Source organism: Hemitrygon akajei, chromosome 4 (genome assembly GCF_048418815.1).
Source record: "Hemitrygon akajei chromosome 4, sHemAka1.3, whole genome shotgun sequence".
Taxonomy (NCBI): Eukaryota; Metazoa; Chordata; class Chondrichthyes; order Myliobatiformes; family Dasyatidae; genus Hemitrygon; species Hemitrygon akajei.
In genome coordinates, this window is record NC_133127.1 from 151,893,661 (window position 1) to 151,910,137 (window position 16,477).

General features: G+C 41.8%; 1 protein-coding gene across 11 annotated transcripts in view; it reads left to right on the forward strand.

The window, feature by feature from the left end:
• Positions 1-16,477, forward strand: part of LOC140726788 (glutamate receptor 4) — a 235,744-nt gene that overhangs the window by 159,681 nt on the left and 59,586 nt on the right. For all 11 annotated transcript variants that reach the window (XR_012098730.1, XM_073043623.1, XM_073043613.1 and 8 more), the window contains one exon: positions 1,992-2,102. Coding sequence is in view for 10 of the 11 variants with exons in the window: in XM_073043623.1 (XP_072899724.1) it covers positions 1,992-2,102 (111 nt within the window). In the remaining variant the exon portion in view is untranslated. The remainder of the gene's footprint in view (positions 1-1,991; positions 2,103-16,477) is intronic.

Below are 16,477 nucleotides of genomic sequence, written 5' to 3' on the forward strand. Positions count from 1 at the left end.
CAAAATTGGGCTTTTTGGCCATCAGACTAAATGCAATATTTGTCGTAAGCCATACACTACACAATCAAAAATACACCATCCCTACGGTGAAGCATGGCGGTGACTGCATCATGCTGTGGGGATGCTTCACTGCAGCAGGCCCTGGAAGGCCTGTAAAGGTAGAGGGTAAAATAAATACAGCAAAATACAAGGAAATCCTGATGCAGTCTGCAAGAGAACTGTGTCTTAGGAGAAGATTTGTTTTCCAGCAAGACAATGACCCTAAGCATAAAGCCAAAGCTACACAGGAATGGCTTAAAAACAACAAGGTCAATGTCCTGGAGTGGTCAAGTCAGAGTCCAGACCTCAATCCAATTGAGAATTTGTGGTGTAACTCGAAGAGGGCGGTTCATTCACAATCCCCATGCAATCTGACAGAGCTTGAGCAATTTTGTAAAGAAGATGGGTGAAAAAATTGCAGTGTCCAGATGTGCAAAGCTGATGGAGACCTATCCATACAGACTCAAGGCTGTAAATGCTGCTGAAGGTACATCTACTAAATACTAATTTGAAGGGTGTGAATAATTATGCTGTCAATTATTTTATTTAAAACTTGTAATAAATTTAGATCGATTTGTAGAAGTTTGTTTTCACTTTGACACAAGAGTCTTTTCTGTTGATCAGTGTCAAAAAAGCCAAATTAAATCCAGTGGGATTCAATGTTGTAAAACAATAAGCATAAAAGCTTCCAAGGGGAGTTAATACTTTTTATAGGCACTATAAATCAAGCAGCGTGCAAAATGATAATTGAAGATGTGATTTCTGACTTTGAGTATCTGTAAAAAAAAATCAATGACTCATCCATCACTCTGAACCAAAGTCCCTGGGGCTTGGTTCCTGGGTCTGACCACAAACCTTCTGTTTTCAGAGTGCAAGTCCAGAGCAATGTACTATACTGAGCTGGAGGAACCCAGTGGGTCAGACAGCATCTGTGGAAGGAGATGGGCAGTAACTGATTTGGTTCAGACCCTTCATCAGGATCTCAACCTGAAGCGTTGATTATCCATTGCTTCCTATAGATGCTGCCTGACCTGCAGAGTTATCCATCACTTCAGCTATTGCTCTAGCTTCCATCATCTGTGTTCTGTTTTGTCACCTGAAAGTCCAAAAGGGCTTACTGCAAATGGAGATCATCTCCTGTCTGCAGCACCTCACCCAGGCCACCAGCGTAGCATGGAAAGAAAAGTTGACTTGGATGACCACACTGTAATTTAGGCCTCAAGCTGTCGCAAAGTGCTGGGCAACCAATGGAGAATCCTTGAAGTGTGTCACTGTTGTAGGAAGAGTAGCTTCCAAACAAATTCTGATAAGTAATGGCCTGATCACTAGGATAGTACTCTTGTTCTTCATCGATATAATGGTCTCGCGTGTCATCGGAGAGGGCACTTGGAGCCTTGTTTTACCTCCTGACCTGAAAGGCAGCGTGTCCAACCCTGCTGAGATCCCTCAGCACTGCACTGTAAGCTTACGATTTGCTGCTCACAGATCCTCGTGCCTCAGCTCTGACCACTCAGCCCTCCTCCACTCCATGGTGCGCAGGTCCAGGTCACTGCCTGCGTCACCGCCCACACGTGCTGCAACCAGAACGCTCCTCCTTTTTCAGAGCTACATGGAAGTTTGTAGCAGAGTAGGCCAGCTTTAACAGCTGTCAGCTTGGCAAACTAAACCCCCGACACCAGATATTGATGGCCCATATGGTGTAGTGGTTATGGACTCTAGGAGGTTGGCAGCTGCCCAGGTTGCATTGAATGGGTGCAGGTTCGCCATGCATAATGCCTGCTGCACCAGTGATTGACTGTCCCACTTCACCCCTTTCCCCTGTCCCGTGTGGCCTTTGATCAACATTAGCAGTTCCGGTGTAGTGTGGAATGGTCTCTGGTATCATGTCATTTTTACCAGCTTTCTTATTCATAAAATGTCGTGTAATCAATTACCAACTTTCTTATTCATAGATCGGCTACTGGAATGATGCAGACAAACTCGTTCTAATTCAAAATGAGATGATGTTCCCAAATGATACTTCGGGCTTAGAAAACCGGACCGTTTATGTCACTACAATATTGGTAAGCCAGCGTCCCTGCCTCTTTCCTGATGCATTCTTATTATTTATTTGAGCGTTTACAAAATCAAAACGTGGCAGATATTAGAAAACTGGAATAAAACAGGGAAGGCTGCCCAAACTCTTCCCATTTCTGTGAAGAGAGGGAGAATTTAAGGTTTCAGATAAATAATCCTGTAAAGGGTAAAGGTAGTTAATCTCTTTAGTTTGTCAGCCCAGAGTGTTAGAGAGAGTAAAATACTGAAGGTATTTAAAGGGGAATTTTTAAAAGACTGGGGAAATTGAAGGCTGGAGGGAGCTGGCATAAAAGAGAAGAGGGAGAGATTCTCTTGAATAGTGCAGTGGGTTTGAGGGGCAAAAGGGGCTATTCCTACACTTAATTATGTTCACGCCTGCACTGCATATATGGAGAGGTGAGATTTTTCACCCAACAGAATGGGAGTTCTGTGAAAAGGGCATCAATCTGAAACATACTTTGCTTGGTCAAACCTGTCGAAAGCTTCCATTTTGTCTTTATTTCTTTTTTCCTCAAAAACAGGGGTTGTTATTAATTGTTTTAATTGTTCTTCAATAAATTCAGTATTTGTTTCTTTCTCCTTTGTTTTAACAGTGTGAGGTTGTAGTGTTCTGAGCTGTATGTATAGCCTTGACAATGTAGTACTTTTGCAGGCCATCCTTAAACAGTTTTGACAACTAAAATACCATATCTTTATTTGATAGTTAGTCATTATATTACCATCGTCAATTCTCTGCACTAAAGGTACTTAATCATAATTGTGTTATTATCAATCAAAGAAACTTTAACTCCATGGTTTAAATATATAGATAATCAAAGTTTGTTCTATTGATGGGAGATTACTACAAAGTTTCTTTTTCTTTATACAAGCAGTCAATACAGGTGACAACCCCTGAGACCAGTGGGTAAAATTTCAATTCTGCTTTAAATTGCAGTGTTGAATTTGGCAAAATGTTCATTGGTAACATGGTAAATCAATTGGATTGCATATTCCAGTGACAGGGCTGGACAACAGATTACCACAGGAAGGAAGTACTGACTGACAACCAGTTTATATGATGTGTGACAGTAGCCTTTGAACCAGTGCAGCCAACAACAGAGAGGTGTGATTTTCACTCACATCATGTTGGTGGAGTCTAGGTAGTTAGTGTCCTTTCAGATGGGTAACTGGCTCTCATGTGTCAGGTCTCTGTACTTGTACTATTTAAATGAGTTTTTTGTTTTTCAGATGTTTTCACTGATTTGAATGTATAGGCTGTGGACAGGGTTTCCTAAAGCTTGCTAAAGCCAGAAATTAAGGGAAAGCAGGCAAAATCTCATTCAGCATGTGTTTGTCCAGCGTGATTTAAAGACAAAACACAGGAGCAGGAGCAGTTAGTCCGTCCTGGACCTGGACCCTGCTTCACAGGTGATCCACTCTCAAATTCTGTCCTGATCTGTTCACGTACACTTCAACTCGCTTGTGGTTTCAACTTCACCTTGAATACATTCGATGACCTTGCCTCCACATTTCTCTTGGGTGGGGAATTCCAAAGATTGAAGACCTTCTGGGACAAGAAATGTCTCTTCATGGTGTCTGAAATGGTATTTCCTTATTCTGAATTTATATTCCCACTAGGGGGATCATCTCATCAGCATCAGATTACCTCACGTTCCTGTGAGTATTTTCCCAGCGAGCTCAATCTTTCTTTCCCTCGATCTCAACCTAGTAAACCTTCTCTGTGTTGCCTCCAGTGGAAGCAAATGCATTCTCCAATATGTAAACCAAAGGGGCACGTGATAGGTCAGGTGCAGTCCCCACAGTGTCCTGTAATGCTCCGTCAAAGTTTCATGATGCAACATTTATTTGTTGCGCACATCTTCCACCAAAAACCAACTAACAGCTAACAGAATTTTAAAATATGCAAATTAGGTTATGTTCTTCGATTGTGCAGGGCCTCCAGACTCTAGCATTTCCCAGATCCATGATTACTGACAAGTGGCTCCAATATTTTCTGGGTTCCCAGTAAATACTGGGTCCACATCTTTTTTGTCTACCTGTGCCTAAAAAATAAAAGCAGTATTTGTGAATGTGTTACAAGAGACAGGCAAATGACTTGGAGGTGAAGGATTGAGAATTACCGGTGCCAGTGTAGCCTGGCTTCTCCTTGGTGGAGATCAGCTGCCAGGGCAGACCAGGTTTTCTACCTTAGTCCCAGGCAAGTGCAGCACTTCACACACACCACGGACATGCTGAAACAAAGGCGTTACCTGTTATTAGCTTTGAACCATATATTTTATTGAAAATGGGATTAAAGATTAATATGCAAGGCGTCAAAGGCTGTGTGTGATGTTTTACAACATTAGGTTGACTCTCCGAGACCAGGGCTGACCTATTATTTTTGCAGGAATGTTGCCTTTTAGTCAGGAGGCAACAGTAACGGTTCCTCTGGCCTTGGATCTCTGCTGCTGGGGTAAAAGCTTCACCCTGATTGATGTCAGAGTGGTGTTGGGAGAGGGGTTGTCGCCTTGTAGCAGATGTAAGCAATCCACTCAGTGTTGTTAATATTTATGGTGGCTGTAAGGAACCAAGGTCTGGTAACATCAAACAAATCACATTGCTGCTGGTTATTGGGGGCAGTCAGTTCCACTGCACTAACAGTGTGGCTAAGCATGCCAGCTGAATTGTCAGTAAACTCAAGAAATATCCAAAGTCCGGATTGAACACTTAAAGATGCTAAGTTTCATGATGCATCATGATACTATACCTGGTCTCAACCAGATTATCAGTTCAATCCAAAATAGATGTTCTTAACTAAAAATCTCTGAATGTAATCTGCCAAAATAACACTGGTGCCTTGCTTTGATCACTGCCTGCTTCTACCTGCCTGCTCCCTTTGAAATCAGAATGTTGGCACAGAAACAGAAGCTGAGTATGAAACTACCAAACCCAGAAGGCATGTAGCATCTGAAGATGGATTCCGCAGGTTGGAGGACTGTGAATACCATTTTTGATTCCAGATGCTTTGGTGAGAACCAGTTCAGGCAGGTTCAAGGGTGTCTAGAAGGCACAAAAGAGTCACAGGAACGAGTGCAGAGTCTATTCTTTCAGAAGTTACTGTGGATAAATGTTGAAGTACTGCAGGGGTGGAGTTTAAGCTGGAGATGCAGGGGATGTCAACAAGAGTACAGAAATGGACAGCAGAGCGGTTGTGGAGACGTGTTGTTAAGACCTCAGACAAAGTCAGGAATCAAATGGTTGAGCATTGTGGGATAATGTTCTGAGTTGCATATATTTTAATGCAAAAATTATTGTAGGAAAGGCAGATGAGCTCAGGGCATGGATCAACTCATGGAATTATGATACTGTAGCCATTAGTAAAACTTGGTTGCAGGAGGGGCAGGACTGGCAGCTCAGTATTCTGGGGTTCAGCTGTTTTAGGCACGACAGAGTGGGACAGAGCGGGAAAAGTGGCATTACTAGACAGGGAAAATGTTGCATTCAGGAGGACAGAATGGAGAATGCCTCTACTGAGGCTTTATGGGTAGGACTGAGAAATAAGAAAGATCTGTCCACGTTAATGGGGCTACATTGTAGACCACCCAACAGTCCATGAGGATTAAGAGTAACAAAATTTTAGAGAGCTCGCAGATTTTTGCAAGAAACATAGGATCATAATTGTAGGTGATTTTAACTTTCCACATATTGACTGGGACTCTCATACATGTAAAAGGACGAGATGGGATAGGGTTTGTCAAATGTGTTCGGGAATGTTTCCCTTATCGATGCGTAGATGGTCCAGTGAGACAATGTGCGATACTTAATGTGCTATTAGGGAATGTGACAGGAGAGGTGGCAGAAGTTTATGTAGGGGAACACTTGTATCTGTAATCATAATGCCATTAGTTTCAAAGTAAATATACAAAAGATACAGTAGGTCTGGTCTGCAGGTTAAGATTCTAAATTAGAGAAAGGCCATTTTTGATGGTATAAAGAATCTGGCAAGTGTGGATTGTTTTCTGGCAAAGGTGTAGTTGGTAAGTGGGAGGCCTTCAAAAGTGAAATTATGGGATTACAAAGCTTGTATGTGCCTGTCAGAATAAAAGGTAAAGATATCAGGTTTAGGGAAACTTGTTTTTCAAGAGATGTTAAGGCCCTGGGTAAGAGAAAAAAAAAAGGAGGTGCATAGCAGGTAGAGACAAGGAGGTACAAATGAAGTACTTGGGAAGAATAAGAAATGCAAGAGAACACTTAAAGAAATCAAGAGTGTTAAAAGAAGGCATGAAGTTGCCCCCGCAGACAAGGTGAAGGAGAATCCTAAGGGATTCTACAGATACATTAAGAGCAAAAGGATTGCAAGGGACAAAATTGGTCCTCTGGAAGACCAGAATGGTAATCTATGCATGAAGCCAGAAGAGATGGGGAGATATTAAATGGATTTTTTGCATCTATATTTACTTGGAATATGGAGACAAATTTTATAAAAGTGAGGCAAAGCCGCAGTGAAGTCATTGACTCTGTAGAGATTAAAGAGGAGGAGATGTTTGCTGTCTTGAGGCAAATTAGGATGGACAAATCTCCAGGGCTGACAAGGTGTTCCCTTGGACCCTGTGGGAGGTAGGTGTGAAAATTGCAGGGGCCCTAGCAGAGATATAGAACGTCCTTAGCCACGGGTGAATTACTGGAGGTTTGGAGGATAGCTAATGTTGTCCCATTATTTAAGAAAGACTCTAAAAATAAACCAAGAAATTATAGGCTGGTGAGCCTGACATCAGTACTGGAAAAGTTATTGAAATATATTGTAACTGACCGGTTATGTGGGTAATTGGATGGACAGGGACTGGTTAGGAATAGTCATTATGGCTTTGTGCTTGGTAGGTCGAGACTAATCCAACTTGTTTTTTCAAGGAAGTTATCAGGGAGGTTGATGAAGGCATGTTATCCACATGGACTTCAGCAAGGCAGTTGACAAGGTCCCCGCATGAGAGTTTGTCAAGAAGGTTCAGTCGCTTGCTATCCAAGATGAGGTAGTAAATTGGAATAGACATTGGCTTGTTGGGAGAATCCAGAGAACAGTTGTAGATGGTTACCTGTCCGACTGGGCCTGTGACTAGTGGAGTGCCACAGGGACCAGTGCTGGGTCCATTGTTGTTTGTCATCTATATCAGTGATCTGGATGATAAGTAATTAACTGGAACTGCAAATTGGGGTCGACACCAACATTGGGGGTGTAATGAACACCAAGAAAGACTATCAAAGCTTGCATCAAGGTCTGGACGAACTGGAAAAATATGCTGAAAAATGGCAGGTGGAATTTAATGCAGACAAGTGTGAGGTGTTGCTCTTTGGGAGGACCAACTGTTAGGTCTTACACAATGATGGACAGGGCACTGAGGTGTATGGGAAAACAGAGGGTTCTCGAAATACAAGTCCGTCATTCATTGAAAGTGGTGTCACAGTTAGATAGGGTCATAAAGAAAGCTTTTGGCACATTGGCTTTCATAGGTCAAAGTATTAAATATCAGAGTCAGGATGTTATGTTGAAGTTGTAAGAAATTGGTAAGTCCTAATTTGGAGTATTATGTGCAGTTTTGGTCACCTACCTACAGAACGATGTAAGTAAGATTGAAAGAGTATGGAGAAAAGTTACAAACTTGTTGGTGGGGCTGGAGGACCTAAGTTATAAGAAAAGACAGAATAAGTTAGAACTTTATTCCATGGAATGTAGAAGATTGAGAGGAAGTTTGATAGATGTGTACAAAATTATGAGGGATGTAGATAGGATAAATGGAAGGAGGCTTTTTCTACTGAGATTGGGTGAGACTACAACTAGAAGGCATTGGTTAAGGGGAAAGGTGAAAAGTTTAAGAGGAACATGAGGAAACCTCCTCACTCGGAGGATGGTGAGAGTGTGGAACAAGCTGCCATTGCAATTGGTGGATACAATTATGATTTCAATGTTTACGAGAATTTTGGATAGGTATGTGGATGGGAACAGTTTGCATGGCTATAGTCCAGGTGCAGGTTAACGAGACTAAGCAGCTTAAATGGTTCAATATGGACTAGATGGGCTGAGGGGCTTCTTTCTGTGTACAGTTTTCTATTGTTCTAAGAGGAGCTCCAAGAATTAAAGACCCAACAAGACCTGCTGCAGAATCCTCCAACGTCGAGACATGCTTGCACTTTTTCTTCAATTCAGTGCAAAAAGTGTCTGATCAGCAGCCTTAAGGAAGTGCATGGATCAGTAAGATCCTCACAGCTTGACGTTTTCAAGATCCACAAGTCCATCTATGTTGATTTCCGAGATATAAGAGTGACAGTGCTGTATGGAATTTTTTTGCTGAAGCCATCAAGCCACAAATGAGTACAAACATGGTCATCAACGCAGGTAACAGAAGCACTTTGCACAAATCCTTTCAACATTGCTGCCTCCTGCTTGGACTCATCTCTGGTTTGCAGATTGATATGTAACTATAATTATTCTGAATTGGCCTCTGAAGATAAAGCAATTGCAGCAAAAGCAAGACCATGTTCACTGGCAGCTGGCCTAACTGGCCTGGCTGAGCCTTTTTGCTTTCTCCACAGGTCTAACTTTCTTAAGGCACTGGGAAGCAGGTTTGAAGAAGCTGGGCCATTCACCAAAAGCTGGGTGGAGAGCTGGAAAAGTCAAAGAGAAAACTGGGATACCAGCAACAGTGCTCCTGGTCAGCTGGCTGTCAGGTGTGAACTGTTGTTGATGTTTCTGTGCCAGATGCAGATGTGGCCCACATGCCACAACAACACCACAACTATCATCCAGTGATTGTTTCATCTGGAGCTCAAAAATGGAGGGAGACTGCATAAACTGCCAGAAAGACCCTCATTTGAATGGCTGTCTTTGTGTCTGGCTGCATCGAGTACCTAACATCAATACTTATTGAGATTCTGTCTGTTGCCAGAGTTGGACAGGATTCATGTTGCCATGGAACAATCCATTTAGTTGGACTATGCCTCACCATCTGAAGAACATGTTAGAGCACAAATCAGTCAAGCCATGGTCTGCACAAAATGTCATCACAGCCCTGTAGGAAAAGGAGATAGTAAATCCAAACGGACCACTAAATTGTGTGACAGAATTGTCTGATCAATAAGGGTGTCCAAGTTATGTGGAGAAGGCAGGAGAATGGAGTAGAGGGGGGTAATAAATCAGCCATGATAGCACAGTGAAACAGACTCAGTGGGCTGAATGGCCTAATTCTGCTCCTATGTCTTGGTCCTGGTCTTGCTCCTTCTTTTATCACCAAGGCTTTCAGTAGACACAAAGACCTTGCCTCGTAGCAGTGAGGAAGTCCATTCCTGTCAGAAATTCCATGTGTGATCGGCACACTGCCCCTCGAGACAGCTGCATGGGAAGAGAAACCATCACTTACTTTTAAAATGTGTCTTTGCCAGGCAGGTTTGGGATTAGATGCAGGTACTTGTAAATGTTTGTCCCAAACAGCAACATAACATAGGGCTCTGTGCTGCGTGGACTGGGACACACACTCAAGACAAATATCAATGGTTCACCAACACCGTAAATAGCTCCCTCTGTTCCTACCAAGACTCACTGCTTTCCAGAGTATGATCAGGGACTGCAGACTGACAGACTGAAAGGACCCGCGGAACGTGGTAAGAGAAGCACTGAAGCTGAGCGCAGTTTATGAGCCTGCGAGCTCTGCATACTCATCTGTGTTAAAACTCCATGCGAGGGTTGCTTGTATGTGAATGATAACTGATGTGCTAACGTAACATAATGGGGTAATATAGCTTAAGATGAAAACATTGTCAAGCATATTGTTACATAAATTTTGTATTTTTATGAATAACATTTATTTTTATATCATATAAAATGCCGAAAGGACACTCACTTTCCCTTACACGGTTCTGGGAACAGACTTACTCATATAACAAGTCAGAGGTGTCACTATCTATAAAGGCATTTGCTCCACCATAACTAAATCCAACCTGCCATTCATGGGTGGAGTGGTGCCCCACTGCTCCTCCACATTGCTGTCCAAAGCCCACATGGAATGTCAGTAAAAATGAGTAGCAGCTTGTCTGACAGGAGCAGTATTCTGAAATTGGATGTATAATTTGTTGAATGTAAGTAAGAGCTGATTTCATTGTTGACCCTGTGTGTGTTACAGAGGTGGCTAGTCACTGACACTGGATTAATTATCTGCATTCCCAACTCTGCTGACTTCAAATACATCCAGCTTGGAACAGAGTATTCAAAATCTTAAAAGAAAATTAATGCAAGTAAAACGGACTCACTTACCAAGAGGGACCATGTCCTTTTAAGATCAGGATTTGGAAAGACTCTAAATCTAATTGCTTAAGGGAAGGTTTGGAATAAATTGCTTTGATTTTAAAAGCCCCTGGCTTGTTACAGATTTACAGAAATAGAATAGTTAATTACATTTATCTGAACACTGACCGCCTAACACCCTCTTTATGTCATGTGTGTGAGGAGATCAGCAGTGCTCAGTCTCGTGTGACAATTGGAAACTTATTGAAGACTTGCGAGTGTAAATCAATGTAATGAATGAAGATTGCTTCTAAAGAGTTCTCATAATAGAACCATAGGGATGATACAAGGAGAAAGCTGTGAACGATGGAAATGTGAAATAACATAAACCAGTGGAAGCAGAGTCCATCAAAGATATAAAAATAATAGATAATATAGCAGGAAACTTTCTTTTTGGTTCGGGTTACTTTTTCCTCTTAGCAACATCTTTCCTATGGCCTGGAGGAATGCTTTATTATGAAAATCATTCACTTTCCAACGCACTTGCATCACTTTGCTTTCAATCTGAAGAAGCTGAACTACGACTGGTCCTCATTATAGGACTAAGAACATCACATAACAAATTCTGTAGCATGGGAAGGTGATGACTACTTCCATTCCAATGTGTTGTACAATGGGATGTATCTGAGATATTTCTGTAAGCATAATAGTTACCCATAAAAGCTTCCAGTTTTGCTCCCCTCACAAAGCTTGAATTTCACGGTACCCAGTGGCCACAGTGGCATCCCTCTAATCGAGAAGTACCGTAGCAGATTTCCATAGCTGTGTTAACACAAGCCCACTGGATTGGACACAAAGGGGGAGTCAAATGGTATAGGTAAGTCCCATTTGTACAGAAACTTAAAGATTGTGTAAAAATAAATGAGAGCATGAATGAGTGAATAGCTGATGTGGCTTGATATGGAAAAGTACAACTGTGATAAACCTGGATTCAGCTCTGCTCATTGCTGTAGTAACTGAGGTCCTTTGGAAGTGTTTGTAGAATTGCTATAAACCTTCCTGGACTAGCATAGTAGTGAATATCCTGCATTTATTTCAATCTAAGATTTGTGGTAAAGTACAGAAAATGTGCTGTTTTCCAACCTGAGAAAAAGACTCTGTAAGCTGCTCATCAGGATTTGTGCAAATGCAGATCTTTGACACACAGACCATGTGAAAGGACTTCATATACTGGGGTCCAAGAGTTAGTAAGTATGTGGCCACAATAGAATTCGATTTTGCTGATCACTCCTTGTCTGATGCGACCACTGGATGCAGTGCTTAAAGCATCATTATTTATACGAACCAGTGTACTTTTATTCCATTGTCATTATCCTTTTCCTGCTGGTGACCATTTAGAGTACAATGCATTCTTGTAGCAGAGCATCAGTTGGTTCTGCTGAATGGCTAATCAGTGAACTAAAAGTAGCAGTGCACAGCTCAGCAATTACAACATTTTCTGAATGATGGAGATCTTTTCTTGAATATTGTAGATAAGAGTAATTTGGAGCCATCATTCTGATTTAAAAGCTATTGGCGAAAGTATCATTAATAACACAACAACCCGGGCACTCACAGGTTGAGCGGCACTCCACTCAGGCTGCTGGCTTTGATAATGATTTTATTAATGACTTATTAATGGCTATTTTCATTCATTTACAGAGTAATGTTGGATTGCTAGGGAAAATGTAGGCTGGAATCACAACATGAAGTAATTTGTGGCCATTTAATCCAGGGCAGGCGCACAAAACAATTTGGTCTCCTACACATTATCATGATTATGGCCAACCTGAATGTTCACAGGATTAGCATGTTGCTGCAAAGTCCATTTTCTGTCAGGACGTTGCTTGAAACCATGCAGAGATTGCAGATGCTGGAAATCTGGAGTGATACGCACAACGTTGGAGGAACTCACCAGGTCAGGAAGCATGTATGAAGGGAAATGACAGGCTGAAGCCCTTCATCAGGACCCTTCAGGCAGTTTGAAGTCACGTGATGGAGAAGTGCTCATTACCTTTGCCTGTTGGTGAAAATGAATTGCTCACATGCATGTAATTGGGCAGTGGAGGCTTGTTGGGCTGGATGGGCCTGTTAGCTTATTTAAAGCCTGCTAAATAAATAAATAAGAAAGTTATGTCAAAGGTTAGGGACCTGTGCTGGAACTAATGAAGACACAAGACGCCACAGATGCTGAAATCAGGAGCAACAAACAATCTTGTGGAGGAATACAACAGGTCGAGCAGTGATGTGGGGGAGAAATGAGGGATTATCGATGTTTCGGATCAAAGCCCTACGTTAGGACTGAGAGGAGAGTTCACTGGAATTCATGATGGGCGGGAAGAGGATTCGCACCCTTGTTCCCAAGCTGCAGCTCTGGGTGCCTTAGGTGATGAGACAGAGAGAAGGTGAGCGGGCAACTACGCACAGGGGCCCAGGAAACATGCAAACATACATGAAGGAGGATATTGCACTTCTGGTCAATGCAAATTTAAACACCCAGGTCACTGTGAGAAAGGTTTAATGACCACCGCACATGTTAAAAAAAATCTATCTAAGTAAAGGCATCACTAACACATTGCTTAATTCACTCATATAACCACAATCTTTATCAATCAAAATTAATTCTGTATGTATGTCTCACTACGGCCTGGCAAACTTCCAATTACTCCAAAACCCTTACAACCAACTGCCACCTATTTAAAGTGTTACCTCAGTTACTACTTCAAAGGAGAACACTTGATGGGCTGAATGGCCTAATTCTGCTCATATGTTTTATGGTCCAACCTGTGATGCTAAGCACCAAGAACAAAAACAGCCACAGGTGCCTGTTGTACCCCATCCTGCTACATTGCCTCTGCATCTAAATTCTATACCAGCCACCCCAACCCTACCGTGGAGTTCTTTCACCAGAAGTAGCACATCAGATCATGAAGGCAGCTCAATATCACTCTTTCAAGAGCAATTAGAGGTGGGCATTAGATATTAGCTGTGCTGGTGGTGCTCACTTCTGGAAAAAATAATAAAGAAAGTGGGTAAATTGCAATTCTCCACTTACATGCTTTCAACTTCCTCAGAGAAAATACTCCTACCCAATCCACAGTACTAAGTGTGTGGATGCCTTATACAGGTTCAGTACTCTGAGCCAAAGGAGCTGGTCCTTGCTGGGTTGGCCATCATTTAGTCAGTGGATAATGGTGGTGCTGATATCATTAAATAGGTTAATCTGTTTGCAACTAATCCTTCATCTTAATTTCAATATTCCTTTCGATTGATAATCTGGTCCAATTTATAAACTGCAGGTGGTGTGATCATTCAGCTCTTACCTTCAGCATCCACCAACCCCTCAACATCACCTAGTCCTCCTGCCTTTGTTCTTCCACAGAGTCAAAAGTACGCCTTGTCAAGCAATAGGTCAGAGAAGATAAAGGCATTAAGAATTGGAATTGGTTTATTATTGTCACATGTACCGAGGTGCAGTGAGAATCTTGCACACTGTTCGTACAGATCTTTACTGTGCATACTCATACAGTGCATTGAGGCAGTACAAATCAAAATGAAATAGAAAAAAAACCAGAATGCAGAATAATGTGTATCAGCTATGGAGAAAGTTGACAATAAGGTACAAGATCATAACACGGTAGATTGTGAGCCCAAGTTGAACTTATTGCACTAGGAAACCATTCAATTGTCTTATATCATGAGTTAGAACCTGTTCTTGAGCCTGCTGTTAAATGCTTTCAAGCTTTTGTAGCTTCTGCCCAATAGGGGAAGGGGGGAGGAGAGAATATCCAGGGTGGGTGATGTCTTCGATTATGCTGGCTGCTTTACTGAGGCAGTGGGAAGTATAGACAGAGTCCATGGTGGGAATGTTTTTTTTCCATGATGTTCTGAGCTATGTCTACAACTCTCTGCAGTTTCTTCTTATTGTGGACAAAGTAGTTGTCACACCAAACTTGTCCATCCAGGTGGATGCATCAATTAAAAATTGCTAAGGGTTAATTGGGACATGCTAAATTTATTTAGCCTCTTGAGGAATTAGAGGTGTTGGTGAACGTTCTTTGTTATGACGTCTATGTGGTTAGACCAAAGTAGGCTATTGGCGATGTTTACTCTTAGGAACATGAAGCTCTTGACCTTCTGGCCACCACTGATGTAGAAGCATAATCACCAAAACCTCTTCCTGAAGTAAATGACCAGCGATTTCTGCCATGGTATTAACTTGGCTGATATACTGCTAATAAATACACACAGGTAGTGTGTTAGAGAGTCAAATCAGTTGCCAATAGCACCTTCTTATAGATTTCTGTCAGACATCCTTATTGAAGTATACAGTTGCTCATTGTAGGAGAATTGCTCCCTACACACCCATGGGCAGATATAGCTATCAACTGAGGGCTTGGCTCCATAGCTGCTTCTCGTATCTTTTCAAAACTTGTCCAACCTGCTGATTCACCCAATTCCACATATCTATCTGGGTGCAGTTGGTTTGCACATTAGAATTGAAGTCAAAACAAAGTATTTCAGCACCAAGGACAGCGCTTCCTGTAGGTTTACTACTTTGGAGCCCACACAAAATGCTGGAGGAACTCAGCAGGCCAGGCATCTATGGAAAGAGTAAGCAGTCAATGTTTCAGGCCGAGACCCTTCATCAAGACCAGAAAGGAAGAAGACTTTTTACTCTTTTCCATGGACGCTGCCCAGCCTGCTGAGCTCCTCCAGCATCTTTTTGTGTGTTACTTTGGATTCTCAGCATCTGCAGATTTTCTCGTGTTTGTGTTGCAACCATGGGAAGTGTACAAGGTTAATATTGTGTCTTTGCTGAAAGATTAAGCACCAATTGTCAGTATTACTATTAAGTCAGCATTTTATCATGACCTGTTAATACTGCATACATCTTGAAAGCATCAGAGTTGAGGCAACAGGCAGGATTTCATGAATAAGCTTCTTTAATTCACCAAACCAACACATCAAGGTTCCTAGTTGTTTTATTACGTTGAAATCTGTATTTTAAATTGCCATCAAAATATGGCCAGAAACCATTTTTGTTTCTATGTGGCATGATGCAACTGTTCTCTTAGTGAATGACAGCGCTTTTGAAAGATGCTGAAATGAGTTGGGCAAAGAGCTAATGGTTGAATTAGCATTGATAAAAGCATCAAACTCAGCTAAATGTATTTTATGATTTTGCTGGGAAATACAGTATGTCCCTCAGTGTTTCTAACAAAACGCTACATTTTCTGACTTGCTTTCTCAGCAAGTGTTTTGCTTTACTTGCAAATCTGAAATTCAGCTTATTCTGCACGCAGTTGTATAAATGATCAAAACAGATCATGCAGTGGGCAAATTCAAATTTCTGATAATCACTCCCAAGGCATGGCTATTCAGCAGATGTGATGTCAGAAAACTTCACTCTACATTTTGCTGACTTGTTATTAATTAAGCCCAAGGTAATTTGGGCAGCACAAATGATTTGCAAAGCAGAAGGTCATTTGCACTGGATGCAGATCAGAAGATGAAAGAACAACAAAAGATAGCATTGATTACATTGGACAGCAAAGTGGACTGCAGCTTTGCTGGTAATAGCAATGCTGAATTAAAAACAGAAAAGAAAAATAAATAGTAAGTAATATTGGAATTTTAAACTCACTTAGAATTTGTGTTCATCATGCTTAAAGGAACAATGCTGACAAATTAATTCAGTGCTAAAGCAGGTGTCAATAAAATCCAATGGCCTGGAAGCTGAATCTAGAGGCAGGAGCCATTGCAGCATGAATACCAAAAATACTGATATCTTTTATAAAACTGAACAACTCCCCACAGCTATCTTGACTATACCTCCCCACCCCGTTGCCTGTAAAAGTGCCATTTCCTTTTCCCAGTTCCTTTGTCTCTGCCAAGTCTGTTCCTGGGATGAGGCTTTCATTTCCAGGACATCCGAGGTGTTGGCCCCCTTCAAAGAATGAGGTTTCCCTTCCTCCACGATTGACGCTGCCCTAACCCGCTTCTCCTCCATTTCCCTAATATCCACCCTCACTGCATCTTTCCACCGCCTATGCAGGGATAGAGTCCTTTTTA